At 39.4% G+C, this 20,640-nt stretch overlaps 1 protein-coding gene across 7 annotated transcripts in view; it reads left to right on the forward strand.

Moving 5' to 3' along the window:
• The window catches only part of A1CF (APOBEC1 complementation factor), a 77,325-nt gene that overhangs the window by 17,631 nt on the left and 39,054 nt on the right, over positions 1-20,640 (forward strand). For 2 of the 7 annotated variants that reach the window (XM_059662703.1, XM_059662708.1), the window contains exon 2: positions 7,529-7,762. The exons of 1 other annotated variant lie outside the window; for it this stretch is intronic. In XM_059662703.1, the coding sequence (XP_059518686.1) occupies positions 7,664-7,762 (99 nt within the window). In that variant the 5' untranslated portion in view covers positions 7,529-7,663. Of the gene's footprint in view, positions 1-5,146; positions 5,200-6,341; positions 6,423-7,528; positions 7,763-20,640 lie in introns of those variants that run through there. 4 more of the 7 variants (XM_059662705.1, XM_059662707.1, XM_059662706.1 and 1 more) reach the window with 4 other exon arrangements.

Genomic DNA, 20,640 nt, shown 5'->3' on the forward strand with positions numbered 1-20,640 from the left:
TTCACTTCCTAACTCTAAATCATCTTAGATTTAGTATCCACTAAATGATATGTAGTGGATATTAAATTAATGTGTGTTGACCTTTTGGTTACAGTTAAGAATAATTACCTTATTTAATTTTTAACCATGAGATCTAACTTCAGCTCTCTGTCTTTATCCTTCAGCATCTTTGTGTTCTTCTCTGTCTGTCATTCACAATTGCCATTTCTGCTTGGCTTTTCCAAACAATTCTTTCTTCACCTTTAAGTGTGAAGAAAGAATGGACTCCTCTTACCTTTGCATCATGGACTTCTCTTACCTTTGTCTCGTGTCTTGCCCAATTTACTATGTTGAGAGATTTTTTTAAAAAATACAGAAACTTGTTTTCCCACTTTTTCTATTCCCCTCGCTGTCAACTTGGGTTCCACTAGGCTAGGGCATGAAAATCTGTCAGGATTACCATAACTTCAGGCAAATCTACATAACAAATACCACTCAAAATTCTCTCCTCTTTCCCTTCCACAACTATAATATTAACAAAATTACTTCACTTCCTAACTCTAAATCATCTTGTGCAGTGCCTGATATGAGTGGGACCAATTTTTATGGACAAAAAAAGTGCTTTTCCTCTTCAGAGATCAGGGTTATAATTAAAGAGTAGCACGTGATATACCCCTGATGGGTCTAGATTTGGAAATGTTGGATTTAAAAAGCCTTCCACCTGATTCTCTCTTCCAGCTTTCTTCTTATTTCTGTTTCCCTGACAACCTGAGCCAGGACCCACTGGTCCCTGAGGGCCTCAGGGTCAAAAGTCAGGAACAGTAGCTCTGACCTTGCCCAACAGTGAACTCTGGAAATTTCTATTGAGTATTCTCAATCAAGTGCTGAGGTGAGCTGTTCATTCCGCTCCACCTGTGATTTCAGGAAGGCAGAAATCATGAACCCCTGATAACTTCTAGCTCCTTCTTTTTCTTGACCACAGAGGCACTAAAGTTGCAACTATAAAACCAAAAACATGTTAAGAAGAAAAAAAGTAAAGGCGAATGTCAACTCTATTTTTCAATCTCTTTGCTTTCCTAAAATTTTACTCTTCTGTCTCACACAAAAGTGATAACATATTCATAAATGCAGAAAAACCTTTCAAGTCACTTTCTCACATGTAGCAAGTTTATTCCAGGATAGAATTTTCTGGAAGTGACTACAACAAGAATAATAAGTATTAGGAGATCAGATGCAGATTCATTTTATTGTAATTTCTCAAATGCTGATCCAAAGTCTCCCTTTTCTTCCACAAGTATTTATTGAGCACTTAACACATGTCAGTCTAAGCCTTCTGGGCAAACAAAGATCAGTATAGTAAGTCCTCACTTAACATCACGGATAGGTTCTTGGAAACTGTGATTTTATGCAAAATGACTTACAATGGAACTAATTTTACCACACACTAATTGATATAAACAAGAGTTGTAAATTCCCACAGCATATTTCTGGTCACAAAAGCAACCAAACTTCTAAATAAATTCCCAACCCTTCTAATGGTAAACATAGAAATAAATGTAAGTTACATTGCAATCAAGTCTAGAAGAATCAGTAGGGCTAATACAGTGGAGAGAGGAGATGTGAGAAAAGAAGGGAAGGTCATTCCAAGCAGAGAGCCCTAGATTATCAGAAAGGGTGGTAATCCCCAGGGTATATGAATGACATTGGGAGGGATTCTAGGATCTAGCCCTGGAGAAACAGGGTGTCATGCCAAGGACTTGGGACTTGATCCTCCCTTCCCTGCAAGTAATTCTACACCTTGGAATTAGAGATTAATTAGAATCATAATTAAAATAATAGGCAACACTTACTGGGAAGTTATTAAATACCAGGAACCACTTTAGATGTATTTTAAATGTATTCCTATTGAATCCTCATACCAACCCTGTGAAGTAGACACTATTATCACCCTAATTTTATATGTAAGAAAACTGAGGCTCAGAGAGTTTCCCTTGGGATAGAGGCAGAAGAACAAAAGATGGGAACATTTTTTATATAGCACCTATGGTGGTGAGTATAAATTTGAACAAAATATTCCTTTGCTATAAAAAAAAAGCACTGTCTTAGAGGATGGGGAGACATTGATCACAGATTAATAAAAATTAGTAGAGCTAAAGGAGACCACCCTGGTTTTTCACTTCATTATCCCTGCCCTCACACCATTTTCAGAGTGAACATAAGGAAGAAGGAGGAGAAAGAAAATTATACAAGGAAGTGCTGTCTTCTCCTGCAGGCCCTTTCTGGGATTCCTCCACTGCTTTTCTCCTCCAACATCATTTTAGTAGTAACAATAGTAAGTCATGTCATGTCGACATGCTTGCGTAGGCAAGACCTAAAGTAAACACTTCATGGGTGTTTTCTCATATGATCTTCACAGCAGCATGGTTCACAAACTGCTTGTTAGCCAGTTCACAAGGGAGGAAACTGATGCTTGGGTAGGGGTGGGGTGGTGTCCTCATTATTATCTGTAAAATTGCCTGTGACCTTACCTCATCCAACTTTCATTCCTTTGCCCCTTTCTTCTCTCAGCCACTCTCACCTGGATAACAGTATTGTTCCACCAGTCAGTGGAATTTTTTACTGAAGAATCTCTGAATTGAGAAGCTGAGGTGCTTGGTGATCATGTTGCCTCTCTATTTTTCCTTTTTATATTTTATATGCCTATGCTGATCACTATATACCTATGCCTAGCACTGACTATATACCAGGAAATCGTCCGCCGTCCATTCAATATATTGACTCACGCAATACAAAGACCCTCAGAGAAATACCATTACCTCCTAAGCCGAGGACACTGAGACACCAAGAGGAGAAGGAACTTTCCCAGAATGCACAGTAAGAGTCAGAATTAGGATCTGAATCCAAAATGTCCTGCTCTGGGATCGATGTTCCTATTCAGGCTTCATCTTACATGACTTAGCAGGATTAGCACACCTGATCACTCAATTGTTCCCCCAAATCCTTTCTTCACTTGGCTTCCAATCCGCCTTACTCACCTGGTTCTTGTCCTACCTTTCTGGCTATCCCATCCCATTCTCCTTTGCTAGTTCTTCCATGTCTCACTGACTTCCAAAAGCTGGAGTGCCCCAGAGATCAGTCCTTGGACCTGTTTTCTACACTCAGTCCTTAGATGACCTCATCCAATGTTACAGCTTAAATAGCTCTATGTAAATAGCTTACAAATCAATATGTCCTGTCTGGAACTCTCCTGTAAAATTCAGACTCATATATCTAACTGTCCACTCAACCTCTCTACTAATGGCTATCTAATGGCATCTCAAAATCAGCATGCCTATGGCTGATTACTGCTCCTCTTCCATGAACTTGCTGCTTCAAAACTCAGTTAATGACAACTCTGCTCTTAAAGTTGTCTAGGCCAAAAATTGGATGTCAACCGTGACTCCTCATTTTTTCTCACAACACATTCATCTGTAAACTATATCCAAGATTTGACCATTTTTCATCACCTCTCCCCACTATCACAAGAGAATAGTCCAAGCCACGATTATCTTGCCTAGATGTTGCAATAATTTTTAACTGGTCTCCCTGCTTCTCCCCTTCACTCCCCTGACAACTTGAGTGAGAGGAGTGGGGCATCGCCGTGAATGTAAAATTTAAAAAATATCAAAACTCAGTAATGAAGACAAAAGACATTTTAATGTAATATTTTAAAAATATGTTTGTATTGATTTCAGAGAGGAAGGCAGAGGGAAAGAGAGATAGAAACATCAATAATGAGAGAGAATCATTGACCATATGCCTCCTGCAAACCCCACACTGGGGATCGAGCCCACAACCTGGGCAAGTGACCTGACCAGGAATCAAACCGTGACCTCCTAGTTCATAGATCGACGCTCAACCACTGAGCCACGCTGGCCGGGCTGTAATATTTTTTAAAAACTCGTAATTTAAACTAGCAAATTCTTAAATAAAAACAGGACCTGTGTTTGCATTACTCACCTCCTTTTCCTCACCTTAGTCTCGGTGCCACTTGACTCCCTTCAATGTTCTCTCAACAGTTACAGTGATTCTGTTAAAACTTAAGTAAAATCTTGTCAATTGTCTGGCTTCACTTCTCAGATGAAAATCCAAAGCCCTTCTCATGATGAACTAGTAGAAGGTCCTACATGACCTGGTCCACCATTACCTCCCAAACCCCAACTCCCACTTCTCTCCTCACGCACTCAGCTTTATCTCCACATGGGCCTCCTCACTATTTCACCAGCAAGCCCCAGCGCCTGCCAGGCCCACTGCCTTGAATGCTCTCTTCCAAATACATCCCTCACTTCGCCCAGTTCTCTTCCCAAATTCACTCTATCTAAGCCATACTATCTGAAAATGTCATCCCCCACACTACATATTTCACTTTATATTCCTCTTCTACTTTTTATTTTTTGTCCACAGAAATTATCGTAAGCACACTGCATATATCACTAATTTGTTTATTGTCATAACCACTTTACAACTCCATCAACTACTATAAAGCTGAGATTTTAGGGAGAGAGGGGTTTGTGTTGTTCTCTGTTATATCCCTGTGTCTCAAAAATTGCTTGGATAATAGTAGGTACTCAGTAAATAATTTCTGAATGAATAGTAATAAATAGTCATGAATGCTTTCCTTTAGCTCCAATGGTCTTACAGCCTGCTATATATAGGTTGTGGATCTATTGCCTCAATAAATTACATCAGGAACTATCTGTAAAATGCAGTTGCCTAAGATCTGAAGAATTCACAAGGTGCTAAATTAGATAACATATTGCAAAACCTTTGTTTCAAATTGACCAATTTTTGAAACAAAAGTTTGACTTGCCTAAAAAAATATTTAACTGGGATTCAGGTTCAATGTTGGGAGAGCGATTTGTTTTTGAAGATCAAGTTTCTCTTATGGCAAATTCTGAATTTTATTTCAATGTTCTAATTTCCAATGACTTGACATTATATTAAGATGCCATACAGATTTTCTTAATAATTTCAAAGTGAATCTAAATGTAATCAAAAGGCTTTTCTGATGTAAAATATCTTTGATCCCCTTTGCTAATTATTAACCAAAACTAAAGATAGGTGTTGTAAATAAAACTTGTTTCACCATGAACTGTTATCTTTTGATAGAAAAGATGAAGTTCAGCAAAGAACAAATCTACAACTTGGCCAAAAAACAACAGACTTTGCCTGCAAACATCTGTAAGACACTCATGACTAACCTCATCAGACCCAAGTCCATTTATGGCCTCCTTGCTTTGGCAGGTTAAATTCAGCACTGTGGGAGAGTTTGAGAGTGTCTCGATGAAAAAAAAAAAAAACAATTTTAGTAACATTTGGGAACAGGGCAAGAATTAGATTTGTCTTAAAGGCTAATTTTCTTTATAAATCTTCAAAATCCTTTTTGTAGGTTTATGTTTTTAAGAGGATTTATATTTTTTTTGTAGAGGTTTTATGACTGTATTCACCAGCAGGTTGGGATTATAGAGTGAAAACAGGTCTCATTTCCCCCTACCTTGTAGTGTCCAGAGAAAGAGCATTTATACTATAAATGTATCTAGAAAGTGACATGTCCCTCCCTGGATCGCTACACATATACCAAATCACCACTGTCATTCATAAAGATTCCCTTCAATTTGCCGTAGCCAAGATGTGAAGTTAGGATTTATTTTTCTTTTTAAATCACTCCAGTTTGCAAAGTACAGATACAGAAAGGGGTATGTTAGCCTGCTGCCCATAAAACTCAATGCCCTAAAACTGGGCAGGGGATGGGGCTGACATACAGACAGCACTAAGGAAATACTCCTAAAGAGAGTGAGTGAGTGAGTGAGTGAAGACTGAATTGACCTGGGTCAAAAGCAAGCAAGACTAGAAAGGGCAAAGGCAAGAATGGCCATGCTTATGTGAAGAGCATAAAACTGTCTGTCCCTATAACAGCTAATGGGTATTATCTTTCTGGAATCTCATTATTTCTTTCCTTTGGTTTTCTTAACTTTATTGAAAATGTTGTTTTCTAAATGATGCTCGTCTATTAGTTTGGGCATTTTTTAATTCTATTTTTTTAATATATTTTAATTCTACATTTTACTGAAATGATGACTTCAGGTTCTTCATCTTTTTTATTCTTTTCTCACCTAATTTTTGGCCCAGTTTTCTATGTCATTAACGGTTCATTCATTCCGAATCTTTATTTTATTCTTTATTCATTCAGAATTTTTCAATGACAACCAAAATCAGTACAGGATATCTCAATACACAGGACAGAAAAAAATTTTAAAAGGGCCTAGAGTCAAACACATTAGATTTGCATTTGATTCAAACCATCATAAAACACGTTTCCACTGTCTTGGTTGGCAGAGCACATTAAGCAGAGTGGAAACCCAGCACGGAACCTTCGCTGAGCCATTCATGCTCTAACCCAGCAGGTGCGCTCCCATTATGCACGTGGGAGACTTCAGAACTTCAGCCACTATAGCAGGGGCCTTCAGCACGGCCATATCCTTACCCTGGAAACCTGTGAATTGCAACAGCCATCACATTTGAACTTGGTTCAAATCTGTACCCAAACAGAAAGCATAGACTTTAATAAAATGCTGAAATTGCACCTTCATATCTACATAAACCCGGACATAAAAACTTCCATAGTTTCTTGGATTTTTACAAAGGGTTTTATGTCCTCTACTGAGTGGTCTGTGTGGTACATGATCCAGATGTTAGCAAGTCCTTTCAACATAACTCAAAAGGATCTATTATTGTTTTGTTAAAACCCAAGTGACATTTTTATTACATAAAGTAGTTTGCATGAGGACTTCTGTATTTGCCCCCAGTGCATCCTGTTCTAGAAATTTATCTTTGGAGAATATATATGCCTAAGCGACCATTACAACCAGTCCACCAAATGACCGGTCGACTGGTCGACCAATTGCTGTAATGATGCACTGACCACCAGGGAGCAGATGCTCAATGCAGGTGCTACCCCCTGATGGTCAGTGCACTTCCACAGCCAACCTCCTGTGACAGGCCAGCCTCCCACAGTCCCTCCCCACAGCTGGCCAACCTCCTGCGCTCCCCACCCCTCCCCCCATCCAGCCAGCCCTAATTGGCCTGTTCGCCAGCCAGGCCGAGGGACCACAACGTGGACGAATTCATGCCTCTAGTAAGTAGATAAATGTCTTAGTTAAACACACAGAATAGATAAATGAAGCTAACACTCTCAGGATCCTGATACCTTATTCTAGTTGACTGATTTAGTAATAGTGCCCTCCTTCCCACATCTGTGAGGACCATTCTGCATATTCTTTTAATTGACAGGAGCTAATTTGCATCTGAGCATTTGGTGACATTCGCAGGTCACTGGATTGAGAATTCCTGATCTGCATTCTAATTGGAGATGGGATACTACTCATTTTTGACTTCTAAATTTCAGCTAAAGTTGAATTTTTTTTTTTTTATCTCTTCCTTAATGAGGATGTGTAACTGGCCTTGTTTGTGTGTGGCTGTTAGTTGCTTTAACCCGATGTCTCATTTGCAGAGAACGTTTCCTAAAGATGTCCTTCATGAAAAGGACAAGTTTGGACGTGGCAACAGCAATTTACTTAATTTATCTTAAATTTGGTTTCAGTGAGCAACCCTAATTAACCTGATTTTTTGCTGATAATCACTCTCAATGGAATCAAATCACAAATCCGGGGATGGATTGAGCGGCACCCAGAAGGAAGCAGCCCTTCGCGCACTGGTCCAGCGCACAGGATATAGTCTGGTCCAGGTAGGAACTTCTTATGACGTCTGCTGAGACCCACCGGATTCAGTGCTGACACATTGTACGCACGGTGGGAATATGAGTGGTCCTGAGATGCCAACTGGGAACAGTCAGTCATATAGCTCTTTAGATGGGGGAGGAAGTTGCATCATTTCAGTTTTGTAGGTGACCCTGCAGGTGGTGTTCTCTCTACACTGGGTTATCAACTCAACCGTAACTTATCATTTGAAAGCAGAATCAGTATCCACAGTCATAGAGACTATCACAGTTTTTAAAGGGAGTATTAGCATATGAAAAGGCAGCTGGAATTTGCCACTCAAAGCTGTTGGTGAAAGTAGAACCAGGCCAGTGTTTCAAGAATCATCAGAAAACAGACTACCTAGGCACTAACCTTAGTTTCCAGAGAGATCGTTGCAAATGCAGAAGGGATTGAAGGACTGACTGTCTGGTCAGCCTAACTATTCCAGTTATTTCTCCTAACATCTACTCAATAGTTTAGGACAATATAGTAATTTTTCTCCATGTTCATCATTTCGAAAAAAAAATCCTAAATTGTCTATTCATAGATGTTAAGAATTACCTGTATATAATTATCTTTATGATAATCTCCTTTAGAGAGCTTTTGCTACCTTAAAAAGTAAGCTAGTATTCAACATAAATGATCTTTTTTGAAGAAATGATGTTCCTCTTTTTACAGCGAGGCAGAGTATCGTAATTCTCGGCGATTCAATTGTCTTTCACACCCACATAATTTTCCAACTTAAGCAAACCTGTGTGTTGTTATAAATACCAGTGTCTATGTGGGTGACAATAAAATAGTCAACAGTGTCTCTTTATTACATGGCCCTTTGTCAGATTATTGCAAAATGTACTACATTCAGTTTTCAATTAATCTTATAAGTCATGGCACGTTTTGTTCTAGATAATATAATGCTCAACATTGTTTCTAATTCTTCAACCTAATGAGAAGTGTTTAGTTAGGCTTTTTTAAGATTTCAGAAAATATTATTTCATGATAGACTTTTCAAAGTTTCATTAAAGTCAAGGGCAAAGGAGATACTAATGTATTATTAGGGCTTTATTCATTCATTCAAAAACATATATGGTATACTTATTATATTTTCTAGACATTGTGGATACAGTTATTAACTAAAACAAAAATCATTGCCCTTAGGTGCTTAAATAGCTAGCTAGCACTTATTAAATGTGAGACATTGTACTTACTGTTATATGTATATTAACTCAGTATTCATAATTCTATACCAGTATTATCCCCACTTCACAGAAAGCACAAAGCAGTTAAACATCCCACTTAAGGCTCTGCAGTCACAAGCTGTGTTCTTAGCCTCCAAACTGTTCTGCTTAATTACATTTCCACTAGACCAGTAGAGAGGGACTGGGCAGGGCCTACCATGCAACCGTAGGACATTCAGAATTTATCCTTTGTGTAAAGGAATGTTATTAAAGGGTCCCAAGCAGGGAATAACTTACAAGGATTCCTCTGGCTGGTTGAGGAGAATGGGTCACTGGACATCCAGAATTCAAACAGGAAACCAGTTAGGGATTCAGATGGTATTCCAGATCAGGCGTGGGCTAGGGGCATTCTTTCATTTAATCTTTTCAATTCTGTGAGGTGGAGATTGATGGCCACATTTTATAGATGAGGAGAAGGTTGGATATCTGGAAGCTTTGAAGACCTCAAAGCCAGTACCATTTCTGTCCAACAACTGATTCAGCTGAACTTCTAACACCAGGTCTTATATTTGGTTATTTAATGGTACCTGAAATGCATGTATTCTCTCACCATGAAGTAGAGAATATCCTATTCACAAATGAAGTAACCAAGGCTTAGAGGCCATGACTTGGTCTGTTCAACTCCCCCGCTTCCCTGAGTTTCTGCAGGAGCCCACGTGCCCCCTGCTCCCCACACAACTCTCTGAGGCCTTTCTAAAACACATTTCACTGTGTGGCTCAGAGGCCAAAAACATATTTTATTTTATTTTATTTTTAATCCTCACCAAGGATATTTTTCCCCATTGATTTTTAGATAGAGTGGAAGGAAGGAGGGGAGAGAGAGATATAAATATGTAAGAGAGACACATCAATCGGTTGCCTCTCACCCATGTCCCAACAAGGATGGGGACCGAACCTGCAACTGAGGTACATGACCTTGACTAGGGATCAAACCCACAACCCTTCAGTCTGCAGGCCTATACTCTAACCACTGAGCAAACCCAGCCAGGGCTCAAAAACCTTTCAGTGGCACATTACCATTTAGATAATTCATGTTCCATGGCACTGAATCTAGAGTCCTCTGATCCCCAAAACGTCTATACTCCATGCTTGATCCCTCAGTCTACCTGGGACACTTCTACTCATTTTTTCAAGACCAAACTGGTGTTGCCCATAAGATCCTTTCCTGTCTAGCAAGTCAAGTGCTGTCTTGTCAGTGTTCCCACAGAATCTTTCAACATGGCTTGAGCAGACTGTCACTGACAGAGCACCTGTGGCTCTTCTCTCCGAGTGGGGAAGGCTCATTGTAGTAGTGTTCCCTTGGTCAGCATTCTGCCTGTATGGACTGGCTGCTGGTGGAGGGCTTCCTGGGGTTGGCCAGGCTCTGGGGAGAGGGAAAGAGCCTCTAGTCTAGCTCTGTTGACTGTGGTCTGCCATCCACAGCCTTGGCCTGGGCACTAATATGTCTTGTACTTTAAAAAATTTCTGGAACTTCTTCCTTCCTTGCTGTTTTTTGAGGTCCAAGAGAATCCCTGCTGTTTTCTGTTTTGTGTTTATACATTGTGTCTAACAATAAAGCAAGAGGGAAAATATCCTGTTGGGTGGCATGGAGGCAGGGCTTAGGCCAGCCGTGGGCAAACTACGGCCCGCGGGCCGGATCCGGCCCATTTGAAATGAATAAAACTAAAAAAAAAAAAAAAAAAAGACCGTACCCTTTTATGTAATGATGTTTACTTTGAATTTATATTAGTTCACACAAACACTCCATCCATGCTTTTGTTCCGGCCCTCCGGTCCAGTTTAAGAACCCATTGTGGCCCTCGAGTCAAAAAGTTTGCCCACCCCTGGCTTAGGCAGTGGTTCTCAACCACTTTGGCGGTCGAACGACCCTTTCCCAGAGGCCGCCTAGGACCAACCTGCATATCAGATATTTACATTACGATTCATACCAGTAGCAACATTACAGTTATGAAGTAGCAACGAAAATAATGTTATGGTTGGGTCACAACATGAGGAACTGTATTACAGGGCCAGAAGGTTGAGAACCAATGGCTTAGGGTGTGTCTGAGCCCTCTGGGACTAAGGACACCACTGCAACTCCGGGTGGTGCTGATTCTGTCCTCCCTGCGAGGCCACACCCACACCTGCAGTTACGTGTGGAAGACTCCACCTCTGTCTGGTTCAGTGATGCTCACTAGGTCCCAGGCCCTCTCCAGGGCACAGGAGCCATAAGCAGAAAGGAGACGGGTGGTTAAAAGTTCCCGGCTCCCTTCAGGGCTACAATAGAGGAAAAGGGAAGTAGCGTCCCATGTCACTGATCCTCTCCCAGCTGCCCTGGCCCTGATGCAACAATACGAGGCATTTACCAAAGCATGTCTAAGTGACACTAAGCTGGTAAGGACAGCAACTGCTCTTCAGAAGGAGGAGTCATACATTCTGGTAAACTGATGTAGCAAGTATAAAACCGTAGCCTGAAAACGAATAACCTAGAACCACCAGAATGAAAGTCAAAAACAAATGGTGGAGTAAAATAAAGAAAGCCATATAAAATATACACAGTGTGACACCAATTGTATAAAGTTTAAAAAATGCAAAATATGTTACTGTCCTTAGAGATGTGAGCAGCTGGGTGTATAAACTAATAAAGAGAAGCAAGAAACATATAAAAAGGAAAAGAAAGATTGCCTGCCACCAGGAGTCCGCGAGAGCCGCTTCCCTCTCTTGTGTCCCCATTTCAGTTGGCTGCTCCGCACGGGGCCCATGGTGGGGGCGCAGCCCCCTGACCTTGCCTGCACGTCTCAGTGTGTTGAAAGTGTATCCACAGGAGCTCATGCCTGGTGAGATCATGGCAATCCATGGCTTGGCGCCGGCTGGAAAGAGCTGTTCGTGTTTTAATACTTAATAAAAGTCAAATTCGTCTAGATGTTTTTATCTCCAAATTCAATGTACTTTAAAATTAATGACTGATTGAAAAATTGTGTTGCAGACTTCTCCTACATAAAGTGGTATTTTATAATTCATAGAGAAAATTCTATAGAGTTTACAGTCTGCAAAACGGATACCCTCGGAATAATTTTTTAGCAGCTGATTAGTACAGTTGAATAGTGGGGATTTTCTCCTTTTATAGTCAACTCTTCCATAGATGTTATAAAGTCAAATATTGTTCTTAAGTATTTTTTAAACGTCTTTGTATCTGAAACATTCATGCAAAGACAGTAGTAGTGAAAAGCGCCTAAATCCTTTTGAAAAGCAACTTGCCAATATTGATATATGAGTATTCCCCTTCTGTAAGCAAATCTCTAATGATCCAGAGCATAATGATAGAAATGTGTATAAACCTAGTCTGACATTATTTATAATGCCTCCGCAATCAACCCTAAATGAATAAAAGGAAGGAAATTAATAAATAAGGTCTGAATATATAATCAGTGCCTTCATGGAGCAGACTTTTATGAGAAATGATCCTAAAACAATATAAATTGTCCATTTAATTTTATTCTGGTCTCTGGTTCTTCCTTTTCCCCCAGATAAAACTCAAGGCAAGTCTTATTACTTTCCTGGCAACTTTCGGATAATAAAAGAATCTCCAGCCCTGACCAGTTTGGCTCAGTGGATAGAGCGTCGGCCTGCTGACCCAAGGGTCCCAGGTTCGATTCCGGTCAAGGGCATGTACCTTGGTTGCAGGTACATCCCCAGTAGGGAGTGTGCAGGAGGCAGCTGATCGATGTTTCTCATTGATGTTTCTAACTCTCTATCCCTCTCCCTTCCTCTCTGTAAAAAATCAATAAAATATATTTTTTTTAAAAAAGAATCTCCACTAAATAATGAGGCCTAGTCCAGTATAATACAAACAACTTTATTCAAAGTTACAGCCACTTCCCTTTCCCACCGATATGGAGGTGGAGTGCGATTTCTTTTCTGTTTTCCTCCTTTATGCTTTCAGAAGCTTAGTTTTCTACACCGGTTTGCTAACTTAATTCCTGACTCAGAGCAGAAGGGAGGGATGAAAGCAAAGGAGAAGGGACAGAAAAGTTGTGAAATTGACTGATACTGACATTGGGCTGTCTGGGCCTGGCAGGTGTGTAAAGCCCGTGGGATACGTGCAGTGGTTCTCAACCTTCCTAATGCCGCGACCCTCATGTTGTGGTGACCCCCAACCATAAAATTATTTTCGTTGCTACTTCATAACTGTAATGTTGTTACTGTTATGAATCGTAATGTAAATATCTGATGTGCAGGATGTATTTAGGCGACCCCTGTGAAAGGGTCGTTTGACCCCCAAAGGGGTTGCGACCCACAGGTTGAGAACCGCTGCTTTATAGGATCCCCAGAGACATTCTTAATTCCATGGCTGGGGATCTCCCACCTGGCTACACTCTCCTCTGGCTGGCCACTGTCCTAAGCCTCAGCCTCCTGCTGCAGAGCTTTTGAAACTCTAAGCAGCTCTCTTGGAGATGGAAAACAACCCCAGATTCCAACATATGGCCAAACTCCACTCCCTGGAAACACACACACTCTCTGACACAGCAAACTCCAGAAGTGTGAATGACACAAGGACCCAGTCTCCTTCTTGCCAAAATCACAGCAGCAGGCCAGCCCACTGCCCACCAGCAGCTCTCAGCAGGCAGTTAGGCCCTCCAGCTGGTGTGTTCCCAGAAGCAGAGAACACCCACCAAGCTCTCGGAGTGGTTTCCTCGCACCCCTCTCCCCAGCCTTAGGTAAGTTGAATATCACCTTGCAATTCCTTCCAGTTAGGGGTAACTAGGCTTCACAGCATACCAGCAGTGGTCTTCAAATATCTTTGAGTAAACTCCACAAACTCCTCTCAAACGCTTCAATTTCATTTCTCAACTGGAGCGTAGAAGGAGGCCGTGAGGTGTTCGGTTAAGAATGAAAAACAGTTAAATAGTTTTCTCTACATCTTTGCCCTGTTCAGTGGTCCAGTGACCAGGCTTCCTATCCAAATCAGAGGCCAAAGGAGACCCTCGTTATCTGAATATCCTGTTACAAATGAACTTGTATTCAGTCACCATGTGATCATTTGAAACAGTCTGCAGGACAGAAAATTCTAACATTATTACAGCTCTGTAAAAAGCTTACAAATGATTTTATTTATTTTTTTTAAAAAGAGACTCAAGCAGCCCTGGAGATCATTTTACAAACCTAATGTTATGATTTAAGAAAATCTGCGTTACAGCCCTGGCTGGCAATGCTCAATGATTAGCGCATCGGCCGGGTCAAGAGCAAGTACCTGGGTTGCAGGTTCGATCCCCACTTCCCAGTCAGGGTGCCTGTGGGAGACAAAAAAATCAATGTGTCTCTCTCTCTCTCTCCCTCCCCCCTCCCTTCCACTCTCTCTAAAAATCAATGGGAAAAAATATCCTTGGGTGAGGTATAAAAAACAAAAAAGAGCATCTGCATTATAAAGGAAAAGGCTTTATCATTTTAAATGTTTTCAAATAAAATACCCCTAAAAATACAGGGTCAATCTGTATATTACTTTGATCTTATACATATAGTCAATTACATTGAGAAAATGTTAATAAGGATTTAGATCACACATTAATAATAATAACAAAATAATAGTAAACATTTATTGGGCACATATTCTGACTGCTTCATGTATATTAATTCATTTAATCCTTAACACCATAAGGTGACTACTACGTCATCATCAATTTCCAGATAAAGAAAACAAGGCACAAGGAGGTTAGGTAACTTGTCCAAGGTTTAAAGGCTATAATTCCAGTGCTACTGGCCCACATTTCGGACCAGATTTACAAAACTAAGAGCTGCTATAATGTTTTCTTTAAATTGCAGTTTTAGAGGTGAGCCTGTTAGGGCATTCTAAAAATATTGTGTTGAGCCTAAACATTGTCACATGATTCACTTTAAATAATACTTCTTTGTTGGCAGAATGACTATTAGATCAGAAATTCTCCAATGTAGAAATCCAAAATTCTAAAACCTAGTTATCTAGATCTAAGTCCTCTATTCAAGATGTAAATATGCACATAACTTTGGTTCAATCATTATTTTAAATAACTCTTTATTGTTGAAAGTATTACATATGTCCCCTTCCCCCCCCCCCAATTAACCCCCTTCAACCCCCCGCCCCTCGCTTTAGGGTGCTGAAGGCCTGGTTCAATCATTTTTAACAAACTGGAAAGCCTCTGCTGATTTTGGCTGCAAAGTATTGAAAACCACCCAAGACTTCAAATCAGAGACTGACAGAGACTGGTCTCTACCACACATCCAAATGATGTGGTCTTGAACATGTCCTTTAACCCTGCAGAGCTCAATTTCCCACCAGACTGGCTGGGCCATACCCCCACTCCCTAAGCCATGATTTTGTGATTCTATCTGCTCAGTCTAATCATTAGTCAGCAAACTGTACTAACTGATTGGAAGAGGAGACCAACAGGTATCACAGGTATCGAAACACAGCCTCAACCTCTTTGTAATTTAGGAAACATCTTTTAGCCTTCTCTGTATTTCATTCTTCCTGCTCTGGTTTGGAGGGAAGATTAATATTATTATCAAAAAAGGGGACAACATCAAGTTTACTTTAAAAAAAAAAATCTGTCCAAAAATGAAAACAAATGTCTTAAGCCAATTCAAGGAGCATGCCCATAAAGTGATCTTTTCAAATTTTATGGTATTCACTAAGCTAGGGTTTGAAAGATTTACATTACAGTCTGATATTGAATGTTGAATACTTGCAAAACAAGAATTTAAAAAAAATAGAGGGTGATTAATTTGTGCTCGCTTATCACTGGCAAGACAAATACAGCTGTCAAAAATAGAATTTTGCAGGTTACTTAATAACGTGAGCCGGCCTGATACAACAATACCTACTTGTTTGAAAATATACTTTGTGATATCATCTTTAAATAATTGGGTCATTGTGGACCATGATAGCTGAAAATTACTTCAGAGAGCAAAATAAGCAATGCAATAAATATACAATATTTATTTCATAAGTATTATTGATACAAATTGTGTGCCCCTGGCCAGTATGGCTCAGTCAGTTGGGGTCATCCCCTGCACTGGAAGGTTGCCTGCTCGATTCCTGGTCAGGGCACATGGCAAAGTTGCAGACTTGATCCCCACTAGGGGGCACACAGGAGGCAGCCGATGGATGTTTCATTCTCACATTGACATTTCACTTTCTCTCCCTCTCAAAAAAAAAAGTCAGTAAAAACAAAATCTTAAAAAAAAAAGTGTGATGTTGACAAGTTAGCTTTCAACTCCATAGCTTGCCTTATGCCACATAGAAATATTTTGGAAGTAAGTGTGCGGCAGTGCTAACTTGTAAAAAGTCTTTGTGTCCAGGCAATGGGATTACGTGTAGTGCTCTCTTTCCCTACTTTTTAATTCTGAACTGTACTTTCCAGATTTGCTAAAACTAGTATATATTTCTTTGAGAGTCAAAGAAAAAAATCACATTGTGATGATTCTTTCCTCACAAAGTCAATGATGTGGGTCAAACATCTGTGACAGGTGATGCTCCTTCCATCTGAAAGCTTCTCATTAAAACTAGGCAAAGGGAAAGGGGGGTAAGCGGTAGGTGGAGGTGGGCAAAGGAGGGACACGGGGACGGAAAGGGACTTTGCTTGGGGTGATGGGCGCACAAATACCCCGTGCAGATGATTGAGTTGTACAGCTGAAACTTGTATACTTTGGTGAACCAATCTCACCCCAATAAATTCAATAAAAAAACTAGGCAAATGTTATATGTTTTATTGATTTTAGAGAGAGAGGAAGGGAGAGAGAGAGAAGTATTGATCAGTTGCCTCCAAATGCAACCTGAGGGGACCAAACTAAGTAATTTGGTCATAGGCCCAGACCAGGAATCAAACCGGTGACCTTTCAGTGCATGGGACAATGCTCAACCAGCTGAGCCACACCGGTCAAGGCACAAATAGATTTTTTATAGATATATTTTCAGAAAAGTTTCCACCGAGTGTGGGGTCAGTTTACATTAACTATAAATCTACTACTAAAGCTAAATATATGTTTAATAAACATCATCCTGAAATAGTCTGAATATATTTTTAAAGTAGACTCAGAATACTTATAATTTTAAATTTAAAATATGTTGTATATTAGCGCTGTTTTTCCAGTTACCCTATTGATAATCTATTTTCTAAGAAATAATTCAACACAATAAATTTTTGTCAGTATGATAGTGCCATTGCTTTCTTTTTTTAAAAAAAATTGTTAAGCTTTAATTTTAGCTTTCAGATACATTAAATGTCATTAATTTATATTAGACTATGAATGTTCTACATCAAATTTATCATAATTGGAGTTTTTAAAATACCAAATATGCATTATTTATTTTGCACTGCTTTTGCAATTTGTAGCTTTAGACTTTTTGTTTATCTTTATTGTTGAAAGTATTACAGATGTCCCCTTTTCTTTTCCCATTGGTCTCCTCCATCTCATCCCTCATCCCTCCTCTCCTCCACCTTCACCACACTATTGTATGTGTCCATGGGTTATGCATACATGCATATAAATTACTTGATTAATATCTTTTCACCCACCCCCACCTTCTCGCTGAGATTCAACAGTCTGTTCTATGCTTCTATATTTCTGGATCTATTTTGTTCATCAGTTTATTTTGTTCATTAGATTCCACATGCGTGAGATCATGTGATACTTGTCTTTCTCTGACTGGCTTTATTTTGCTTAGCATAAAACTCTCCAGGTCCCTCCATGCTGCTATTGTTTTCTTAATCCAATGGTTGTCCTTGGTAAACTTAATCACTTTTTGTTTTTCTGTTTTGTTTCCTTAGTCCCTATTATTGAACACAATGCATTGTTACTAGGCCTTGACATTACGCATTTAAAATAGTAGCAATGAGGATGAATTTATCCAAAATTTAAAATGCATCAAATGCGCAATACAGATGTGGGTGCTACCTCTCTACTTAGAGGCTTACTGTGACCATACTGTGACCTAAGGTCTAAATATATAAGGATGTTCATGATAGTGAAATTTATGATGTTTAAAAATGAAACATATTCTGAATGCCCAATAAAATATTACTAGTTACATAAAATCCTTATATTTTCAAATTATACAGCCATGTAAAACTCTGATTTCAAACAAAGACATGGAGAAATATCTAAATTTTATGTTTACTTCAAAATAAGAATGTAAAATTTATATAAACTTCCAAGTAATATTTTAAGTTATTCACACAGTAAAAAATATTGAAAAATAATAAAATGTAAATCTCTGATTTGGAATAAGTTTTTCTTGTTTGATACTCTTTTTTCCCCCCCAAATGTCTTTTTTTTTAAGATAAATTTTCATTAAAAGTGCTGAAAAAATGACAACCATTATATATAATAATGTTATTTTCCAAACTTTCTATTATGATGTGGATTATTTTTTATAAGGAAAAATCTCCAAGTAAGAAAAATAAATTTCTAAGGAGTATACATTTAAGAGAAGAATAAAATGGGAAATTTTAATAGACAACACTGTATTACTAAAGTTGGATAATAGGTACCGGGTTCATTAGGCTATTCTTTCTCATTCTTTATGTTTGAATATAGTTTATTTCCGAGTTAGAATAGCCCCATAGTTATACAATTCAAAAGAGACGTAAGCCAGAGGTCTGCAAACAATGACCCAAGATTTAAATGTGGCTACAGTTTGTTTTTGTAGTGACTGCGGACTCTGAATGTTTTTCACATTTTTAAAGGGCTATTTTTTTGAAACCCTAAAATGTCAACTAGCTGGCCTTTTACAGAAAAAGTTTGCTGACCACAGCCCTAACCCTTAATTTATTACTTTTTGTTAGAAGCTAGCCCACAGTTTTTAAAGAAAATTTCTTATTACTGCTTAACCAAAATGTCTGTAAAATGCATATAACACCTTTGAGCAGTGAAGACAGTGTGTCTTAAGTTCAAAGATCCATTAAGACTCACAGCAGATAGAGAAAATAAGTGGGCTTCATCCTTCTCTTCCTTTTTGAATTGGCCATCAGCCTCGATTCCCTCAAACTAGGAACAAAATTCCTAGTCTTTAATTCCTACTCCTCAAATTTTGTTTTCTATGCATGTTCCTTTAAATGGCATTTCAATGCAACCACATTATTTTATTCTAATGCGTTCAGTTCCTCAGTGAAAATGTGCAAGTCAGAGGTACAAAGGGTGGTGCTAGACCAACATAAATCTGATTAGGATACACCCCCCTCTTCTAAGGGTACCCCCAAATTAAGTTAAATCCCCCATCTCTCTGGTTTGGTACTTTAGGAATTTTATGTAGGCTTTTCTCAAGTGGCAATATTTCCCCCTACAAGTAATGCAATAAAAACAAGTAACTTAGGAACCTCAGTGTTTACAATCAGCTTTATCTACATTAGCTCAGGATGAGGCAGACGGAAAAACACTGTGGCACTGACATTCTTTTCCAACCACCACCCAAAAATCCTAGGGACAGAAATAGGAATTGGACTTCATGGTAAAATATAGCTCCTGGGTCCCACAGTTTCTTCTACTGCCTGTTCTCACCACCTGCCCATGTCCCTGCTATCCCAGGACTTAGGTCATTCACCAAGTGCGTGAATACCAATTCTTTAAATAGGTAGACTGAGCAGGAGAACAGGATGGGATGAGCACATCATCACAGGCACGTGTTTCCCTCAGCTTATCACCCCAGCCACCCACCGGCCAGCTTTGTGTTAAAGCTCTTAAGGAGCTCTGCTTCTACGAGCCGGAAATGCCACCGCCTGGTGTGGGAGACTCCACACGAAGGAACAGGCCTGCGGATGCTTTTGTGGAGATGTGTGTGCCTGACATGGGATGGGAATGGCAGCATCCCAAGCAATAGAAATTCCTCCCAGGAGCTATTTTCCAACAGCCATGAACTTCTCCTCGAATAGCCTAAATACCAGTAGACAGTTGGCTTTCTATGAGGTCTTCAAAATAAAGTTCAAAATCTTTGCAAGCTATGCGGTTCCCCCAAAACTAGAAGCACGTGCGGTTTTCTACTTTATCCGCCTAAAAATCAGCGTGGACTTCATGACTCAAAAACAAAAAAAGCATGGACAGCTCTTCCGCACTTTAGACTTTGCTTGCAGGCAAGTTCGGGATTTTTTTTAAAGTGTTACCTCTTTGTTTAAATTAGTGCAGAGCCAAAAATAAGTGACTCTTCATCTTCAGAACCTAAAAGCTTACCCCTGTGAGATGCAAAGACAGCTTTCTAACGTAGACTAAGGAGGGGGAAAGTGACATCACAGAGCCATACAATTAAGAATGTGCAAGGCCTTCAACTCAGATCTTTTTTAGCACTGTTGCAGAGGTGCCTGGAGAGAGCTGCGATGAGTTATACAATATTAAATAACTTTGAATTTCATACTGAGAAAAGTATTCCATTTTTAATTGTTTTGAATACTCAGATGAAGAAAGTCCGTGGCTGGAGGTATGCCTTAAATACCTCTCCAGGCCCTGCTAAGCTTTCCAACATAGAGAGCAGGACTGAGGCTCAGCTTTTAGTAGACAACCATGTCTAGCTAAAATTTAATCATGATTTCTATCCTTTTTAATTGCTTTTATTACTAACTTCTATTTGTGGAAAAGGATACTGATACTCTACTTACAAGAATGATACACATTTTCTTTTCTGCATAC

This window comes from Myotis daubentonii, chromosome 13 (assembly GCF_963259705.1).
Source record: "Myotis daubentonii chromosome 13, mMyoDau2.1, whole genome shotgun sequence".
NCBI classification, from domain to species: Eukaryota; Metazoa; Chordata; class Mammalia; order Chiroptera; family Vespertilionidae; genus Myotis; species Myotis daubentonii.